The following is an 8,656-nucleotide window of genomic DNA, read 5'->3' on the forward strand; positions in this document are numbered from 1 at the left end:
AAAGTGCTGCATTTTCTTAAGTGTGGCCCATTTTTCCAAGTGTGCCGCATTTTCTTAAGTGTGGCGTATTTTTTCTAGTGTACCGCATTTTCTTAAATGTGGGGCATTTATCCAAGTGTGACGCATTTTCGTAACTGGGGCGCATATTTCCAAGTGTGCCGAATTTTCTTAAGTGTGGCGAATTTTTGCAAGTGTGCCGCATTTTCTTAAGTTTGGGGCATTTACCCAAGTGTACCGCATTTTTTTAAGTGCGGCACATTTATTCAACAGTGCCGCATTTTTTTAAGTGTGGCATATTTTAACAAGTGTGCCGCATTTTCTTAATTGTGGTGTACTTTTCCAACTGTGCCGTAATTTCTTAAATGAGGCGCATTTTTCCAAGTGTGCCGCATTTTTTTCAAGTGTACCAGATATAATTAAGTGTGCCGCACTTTTTTAAGTTTGGCGCATTTTTTAAAAAATGCTTGATTTTCTTAAGTGTGGCGAATTTCTCCAAGCGTGCCGCATAGTTTTAAGTGTGGCGCATTTACCCAACCGCGTCCATTTCTCCAAGTGAGGTGCATTTATCCAAGTGTGGCGCATTTTTTTTAATGTGCCGCATTTTCTTAAGTGTGGCACATTTTTCCAAGTGTGCCGCATTTTCTTAAGTGTGGCGCATTTTTTCAAGTGTGCCGCATTTTCTCAAATGTGGGCATTTGTCCAAGTGTGACGCATTTTCTTAAGTGAGGCGCATATTTCCAAGTGTGCCGAATTTTCTTAAATGTGGCGAATTTTTCCAAGTGTGCCGCATTTTCTTAAATGTGGCGAATTTTTCCAAGTGTGACGCATTTTCTTAAGTGAGGCGCATATTTCCAAGTGTACCGAATTTTCTTAAATGTGGCGAATTTTTCCAAGTGTGCCGAATTTTCTTAAGTGTGGCGAATTTTTGAAAGTGTGCCGCATTTTCTTAAGTGAGGCGCATTTAACCAACTGTGCCACATTTTTTTTAAGTGTGGCGCATTTTTTCAAGTGTGCCGAATTTTTTAAGTATGGCGCATTTATCTCAGTGTGGCGCATTTTTCCAAGTGTGCCGCATTTTCTCAAGTATGACGCATTTTTCCAGGTGTTCTGTATTTTCCTAAGTGTTGCGCATTTTTCCAAGTATGCCGCAACTTCTCAAGTGTGGCGCATTTTTAAAATTGTGCTGCCCTTTCTTAAGTGTGGCTCATTTTCTTAAGTGTGGCGCATTTTTCCAAGTGTGCAGCATTTACTTAAGTGTGGCGCATTTTAACAAGTGTACCGCATTTTTTAAGTGTGGCATATTTTTTTAAGTTTAAGTGGTGCATTTTCTTAAGGATGGCGTATTTATAAGAGTGTGCCCCGTTTTTGCAAGTGAGGCGCATTTATCCGCGTGTGGCGCATTTTTCGAAGTGCGCCGCATTTTCTTAAGTGTGGCGTATTTTTCCCAGTATGGCGTATTTTCTTAAGTGTGGCGCATTTTTTGAAATGTGCCGCATTTTCTTAATTGTAGCACATTTTTCCAAGTGTGCGCCATTTTCTCAACTGTGAAGCATTTTTCCAAGAACGCCCCACTTTCTTAAGTGTGGCGCATTTTTTCAAGTGTGCCGTATTTTCTTAAGTGTGGCGCATTTTTCTAAGTGTGCCGCATTTTCTTAAGTGTGCCGCATTTATGAGAGTGTGCCCCATTTTTCCAAGTGTTGCCCTTTTTTTCCAGTGTGGCGCATTTTTGTAAGTGTGTCGCATGTTTCCAACTGTGCCGCATGTTTTTTAATTGTGGCGCATTTTTACAAATGTGCCGCATTTTTATAAATGTTACGAATTTTTCCTAAGTGTGCCGGATTTTTTGTTAAGTATGGCGCATTTATCCAAGTGTGACGCATTTTTCCAAGTGTGCCGCATTTTTTTAAGTGTGGGGCATTTTTCCAATTGTGCTGCATTTTCTTAAGTGTGGCGCATTTTTCAAATTGTGCCGTATTTTCTTAAGTGTGGCCCATTTTACCAGGTGTGCTGCATTTTCTTAAGTGTGGTTGATTTTATCAAGCGTGCCGTATTTTCTTAAGTGTGGCACATTTTTTCAAGTGTGGTGCTTGTTCCGTTAATATATGAACAATTAGCATTTGATTGACGTTTGATTTCCTAAATATCTTTTGATTGACATTTAGCCGCGTAACCGATACGGTCAATTGACCTTTGAGCTTGGATAAGTTAGTTTATTGTCGCAGATATTTTCACTGTGAACACCTTCGTTGCTGACCTGTTTCGCTGACCCGTTTTCTGCTGTTTTCAAATCTGTTTATCTGTTGCCTGACCTGGACAAACCGCAAAACAATCTGATTGGACATCGTCAAAGAAATCGAATAATCTTGAATCCTGGAATAAATTATACGATTGGCGTAGCCCAATTAGATTGTCTGCTTGGTTTTTTACGGAACCATTTCATTCGATTTCTTGGCTGGATGAAGAAAACCCCTGCGCTGATCCACAGAAACGCACTCGGTCATGGATGAAGCGGCGGTAAAACAAGCCAAGACCGACCGACGTACTGCCAAATCGAACTTTACACGAGTTGGAAAAGCGTTGGTACATGCAGTTGAGTACAAAAGGCCTCCGAATGAGGTAAGACAAGCCATAATTAAGCTTCAGGGAGCGTATGAGAACTTAGTGGCTAAGCATGAGGATTATGCCAAGCACATCGAAGATGATGAAGCGTATGAAACTGAAGAAAAATGGCTCTCTGAATGCCAAGAAATTTTCATGAGGCTAGAAGTAGACGCGAAAATGTTCATTGAAAGTGTTGAGCAGTGTGGTTCGAAAGATTTAGCTGAGAATGGTGATTTAAGTAAAGGAAAGGAGAGCGCTTTAACCGATGAAGTACCGGGTAATGAAGGAATTCCAAATATGCAGCCTCCAACACCTAGCCACACCCCTGGAATGACAAATATTCAACCAATTAGCCAAACACCCCCAGAAATTAACGCCGGAAAAGTTGAAGGCACTTCAGATAAAGAAATTAACAGTGTTCAAAAGGCCGATGACAAGCAAAATCCCGCAATAAACAAAGAAACCACTAGTGATAAAAGTCAAGTTGGCGCGTGCACGTTTAAGCTCGAAAAACCAAAACTACCTGTTTTCGCCGGGAATGTAAGAGATTATGCAATTTTCCGCTCTGACTTCAAACACGCAATAGAAGCAAAATACACAAAGAGAGATGCAATAACGCTCCTGCGTACATGCCTGAGAGATAAGCCGCTAGAACTGATCAAAGGTATCGGAAGTGATTATGACGCCGCCTGGGAATATCTGGACTCGATCTATGGCGACCCGAGATTTGTGTCAGAAACTGTGACCCAGGATATTGTCCAATTTAAAGCCTTGCAGGAAGGGGAAGATGCGCGATTTTGCGACCTGGTACATCTAGTCAAGAGATGTTATAATACCCTGAAAGAAGTTGGTCTCCCTAGTGATATGGACAACAGCCATATGCTTTCCATTATCGAACAAAAGATGTGCTCTGACGACAGAAAGGTCTGGGCGAGAGATCTGGAGAGAGAAAAGAAGCCTGCTACCCTGGAAGCGTTGATGAACTGGATGAACGTGGAAATGAAGTCACGAATGCGTGCCACAGCTCCTATCAGAGTGGGCTCATCTGGAAGACGCCACGTGAATCACTTCACATCTAATGACGGCAAACCTGTCTGGCACAAATGTTGGCTGTGCAAAACTTCATCCCACTGGCCCGATCAATGCCCGAAGTTTACAGCTCTCAGCATTGATGACCGTATCGCAACTGCAAAGGCAAATCACCTGTGCTTCAGCTGTTTGAAGAGGGCCGGAAGGGAACACACTGTAGATAACTGCAGGCGTAAACAACAGTGCGCAAAGCTGGAGAATGGAATGCGGTGTCCACAACATCACCATCAGCTGCTTCATAAGAGCAATACTGTCAAGATTAGCGTCGCTACATCAGTCAATACGAAAGAAGCTATTCTCCCAGTCCTCTCCGCAAACATCGGCAGCGCTAACGGCCTATTTAAACGTGGAAATGTTCTTCTTGACTCTGGCGCTCAAGTAAGCCTTATTCGTCAGGATACCGCAGAAACTCTCGGCTTGAAGGGAAAGGATGTTTCCATAACAATTACTAAAGTTGGCGGGGAGGAAGAGTCAATGAAAACCAAAGAATACAAAATTCAGCTAACCTGCATAGACACCGGCAAGCGTTTTACCGTTAAAGCAATCGGCATTCAGAGCATCAGTGATGAAATCCCAACAGTGAAAACTTCGCACTTACCGGAGCTTCTTGGCCTGCCTAACACGAGATTTCGCCGCGGCAAGGGACATGTGGACCTGCTAATCGGTATTGATCACGCACATATGCATGCTGGTGAAACGAGACAAGTGGACCATCTACTAGCTCGCAAGTCGCCACTTGGATGGGTAGTTTTTGGAGGAAAACCAGAGCAGATCTGTGACATAACCAGCATATTACACGTCAAGTACGCCTCACCAATAGACTTAACTGACTTCTGGACAACAGAGACTATGGGTGTGGCCGTGAAACCCTGTGTCTGCGATGCAGACAAACTGTCTGAAACAGAAAGAGAAGAAGCTAAGCTAATAGAGGAAACATGTATCAAAGTTGGAAGTCAATGGATGATTCCATACCCCTGGAGAAAGGACCCCACCCTGCTCCCAGACAACAAAGATTTGGCAATGAAACGCCTAGAGTCAACAGAACGACGCCTGAAAAGAAATCCTGAACAGGTCGAAGCCTACTGCAAACAGATGGAAGAAATGGAAAGCATGAAGTTTGCGCGAAAGCTGTCCAAGGAAGAACAAAACGCGTATCAAGGACCTGTTCACTACATTCCTCATCACGCCGTGCTGAGGCCAGACAAGAAGAGCACTCCAGTTCGAATTGTTTTCAATTCATCTTCTGTATTTCAAGGACATACTCTGAATGATTACTGGAAGAAAGGTCCCGATCTTTTAAACGGCATATTTGGAGTTGTCTTACGATTCAGAGAGAAGAAAGTCGCAGTTATGGGAGACATCTCCAAGATGTATCATAGGATCCTAATTCCCGAGAGGGATCAACATGTGCATCGCTTTCTATGGAGAAACATGGAAACGGACAGAGATCCTGACATCTACCTCAAAACTGTTCTCACATTTGGGGACAAGTCTGCACCCGCTATGGCGCAAATAGCCCTGAGGAAAACAGCTCAAGAGAACAAGGTAGACTACCCAGAAGTAGCTGAAGTCCTCACAAACAACGTGTACATGGATGACATCTGCGATTCTGTAGACACAGTACATGAAGCCCTTGTAAAGAGCTGTAAAAAATCACTTAAGATAGCAATTGGCGAGCAGCTTCTAACGCCTTTTGAGCTGTACACCTGTCTTTTAGAAGTTGCAAACTTAGTGAATCAACGCCCCATCGGTCGCATTCCCACTGATCCAGATGACGGAGCCTACCTGTGTCCGAACGACATGCTCCTTGGAAGAGCAACACCAGAAGTACCACAAGGTCCATTCAAAGACACAAGAAACCCACGCAGACGAGTGGAGTTCGTGCAAAAAATTGTCGACTCGTTCTGGAAGCGTTGGACTAGGGACGTATTTCCTGTCCTAGTACCGAGAAAGAAGTGGCACGTGGAGAAGCGAAACGTACAAGTTAATGACATAGTAACAGTGGCTGAGCAAAATGCAGTAAGAGGCAAGTGGGCAGTGGGCCGAATAATCGAAGTTTATCCTGGATCAGATGGACGAGTTCGTAATGTTAAAGTCAGAACAGCCACAGGAGAGTACAGCCGTCCAGTTACAAAGATTGCAGTCATTCACCCTGTAGAAGGTGACGACTGAACGAACAGCTGATAAGATAAGGACTACGCCCTTATCGGGGCGGAGAATGTTCCGTTAATATATGAACAATTAGCATTTGATTGACGTTTGATTTCCTAAATATCTTTTGATTGACATTTAGCCGCGTAACCGATACGGTCAATTGACCTTTGAGCTTGGATAAGTTAGTTTATTGTCGCAGATATTTTCACTGTGAACACCTTCGTTGCTGACCTGTTTCGCTGACCCGTTTTCTGCTGTTTTCAAATCTGTTTATCTGTTGCCTGACCTGGACAAACCGCAAAACAATCTGATTGGACATCGTCAAAGAAATCGAATAATCTTGAATCCTGGAATAAATTATACGATTGGCGTAGCCCAATTAGATTGTCTGCTTGGTTTTTTACGGAACCAGTGCTTTTTTTGAGTGTGGGGCATTTTTTCAAGTGCGCCACATTTTGTTAAGTGTGGCGCTTTTTTCCAAGTGTGCCATCTGTTCTTAAGTGTGGCGCATTTTTTGAAGTGTGCCACATTTTCTTAAGTGTGGCACATTTTTCCAAAGGTGCCGCATTTTCTTAACTGTGGCGCATTTTCTTAGGTGTGGGGCAGTAATCCAAGTGTGCCACATTTTTTTAAGTGTGGCGCAAGTTTCCAAATGTGCCGCAATTTCTTAAGTGTGGCGCAATTTTCCAAGTGTGGCGTATTTCTTTAAGTGTGCCGCATTTTCTTAAGTGTGACGCATGCGTTCTGTATTGAGCCCTAAAAATGACCTACTAACCAATATGAAGGTACGAGAGGCAATGGAACACCAAGCGTTTTAAGAAGGTGATTTCATGAGGGTTTTATTTGAGTTTTATCGGACTTAATGTGGCAGAGAACTAAGCTTTGGCCTAAGCTTTGGCAGCTGTGAAAGGTTTGCTGAGACGGCGAGTTCCTATTGTTAGAAGAACGGAAATCCTTAGAGTAGCTATAAGTTATCGAGACGCCAATCTGTTTGAGGTCTGAAAATATTTGTTAATCCATATTGGTTAAAGTAAATGAGTTTGCCAGTAAGACCTATATTGTTGTTTGACGTATTTAGCTATTAAATTTTGTGATCTTGTCAAGGAGTCCCCCGGTAGCCCAATGGGATACGCATCTGACCTGCTGTGCGGTCGGAAGGGTATATATACGCTCGACGCCCGTCGGGGGACTCCGCTTGTTCTCTTTTTTTCTTTTTCCTTTCAACCTGAATAGAAATTTTTTCCTGTGCTATCCTGTTTTCTTTCGTTTGAAGTAAGTTTAATGTGAAAATGCTTTTTAAGAAAGGGTATCCACTCTAAGCTTCCGTAAAATACCTGAATAGTCATGCTTTCAGTCTTTTTAAGCCCTGAGCTGAAACCATGCCTTGCGTGATGCGGAGAACGTGTGCGCACTAACAAAAGTAGACACCGTCCTTAAGCTCTAAACAAAGGATAAAGATAACTTCAACGTCCAAATATGTCAGTACATAATTCCTTTTATCTCTTTCTCAGCTCGTGAGTAGGCGGAATTCAACAAATCCTGCAATCTAATTAGTTCAGTGGAGTGGGCGGAATTTTTTCATCCGGACCGCCACAGCCGGTGAAATCCGTTGTGTTGATCTATTTTTGTGAACGAATTAGCGGTAACCGTCAATCTTTCGCCCTTTTTACACTTCTATAGACGATTAATCAACGCAAGTTTATCTGTATTTACTTTTAAATGGCAAGGAAAGTAACTCTAAGTAAATTCAATTTAGTTTTTTGAAGTTGTGAGAGTTTGTTCGCCTACTTGTTGTTTTGCGCTGTAAATATATCTTACTAACCGTGTTCGCGGGCCATACTGTAGGCTACGGACCGAGTTTTTTCCTCATCGATTTATGGCCTAAGCGCGAAGTGCGCGGGCCATAAATCGAAGGGGAAAAACAAGGTTCCGTAACTTACAGTACGGACCAAGAAAACGAGGTTAGTAAGATATTTATCATATCTCTACCGTGTGTCCGACGGGTTCAGGAACGATTTGGACTCCCGGGAAATGACTTCAAATTTATGACGTACGCAAAACGAGTCAATTTGAAATCGTTGTTAAGCGACTCTTACGTCGTTAGCAGGTTTTAGTATACAATTTCAGAAGCCAAAGAGAGTTTTAAACCTTTACTTGCTGAAAAAGTTAAGAAAACTTGGCGATAAATCACGAAACATTTTGGCAACAATATCGGCTTTAAATTTTAGCGGGCCGTACAGTAGAATACGGCCCGCTAAATTGACCAATCACAGCGCGCGTACTAACTGAGAGATTTTAGAGAGTTTAAGCATGACGTTTACAGCAGACGGCAAACGGCAAATGTTACCTCTGATTTTTTATTCTTTTGTTCTAATCCTTAAATAAATCTCACAACCATAGAAAAATGTCTCGTACTATTCACCGCAGATACAAATATTTTCACTCTAAAGTACAGACAGCTGAAGACAGACGGAAAAAGTTTCATTTTTACCGTTTGCCGTTTGATGTAAACGTCATGCTTAACCTGTCTATAATAATGGCGCGTAATCCTGTGTGTCTTTCACTTTAAATTTTAAGTAAAAGATATGTCAGTTTCAGTCGAGTTTACCTCTCTGATCGTTGCTGTATTTGAGAGAATTTCCGTGGAATACAGTTAACGAATTTCCTCGCTATCTGCTGCTCAATTTACTGTAGAAAAGTCTGATTTCGAGTGGCTCGCAACGACTGACAGAAATTGTTTTTGTAGTGCAACTTCAAACTTTGCACGAAATTTCACATCGGAAAGATAATTTTGAAGAACTAAAGTGGTGAA

General features: G+C 42.3%; 1 protein-coding gene across 1 annotated transcript; it reads left to right on the forward strand.

Annotated features, from left to right (window-relative positions):
- Nucleotides 1–2,087: 2,087 nt before the first annotated feature.
- LOC149107527 (uncharacterized) lies at nt 2,088–6,223 on the forward strand. Its single transcript, XM_089296104.1, has one exon. The coding sequence runs from the start codon at nt 2,500–2,502 to the stop codon at nt 5,860–5,862; it is 3,363 nt and encodes a 1,120-aa protein (XP_089152230.1). The 5' UTR covers nt 2,088–2,499; the 3' UTR covers nt 5,863–6,223.
- The last annotated feature ends 2,433 nt before the right edge of the window (nt 6,224–8,656 follow it).

The sequence above is a fragment of the Orbicella faveolata genome, unplaced genomic scaffold, assembly GCF_042242905.1.
Source record: "Orbicella faveolata isolate gen_17 unplaced genomic scaffold, um_ofav_v1 contig_26, whole genome shotgun sequence".
In the NCBI taxonomy this organism is placed as follows: domain Eukaryota; kingdom Metazoa; phylum Cnidaria; class Anthozoa; order Scleractinia; family Merulinidae; genus Orbicella; species Orbicella faveolata.

Coding starts and splice junctions, on each gene's coding strand:
- LOC149107527 (XM_089296104.1), top strand. CDS start 2,500: ATGGATGAAGCGGCGGTAAAACAAGCCAAGACCGACCGACGTACTGCC.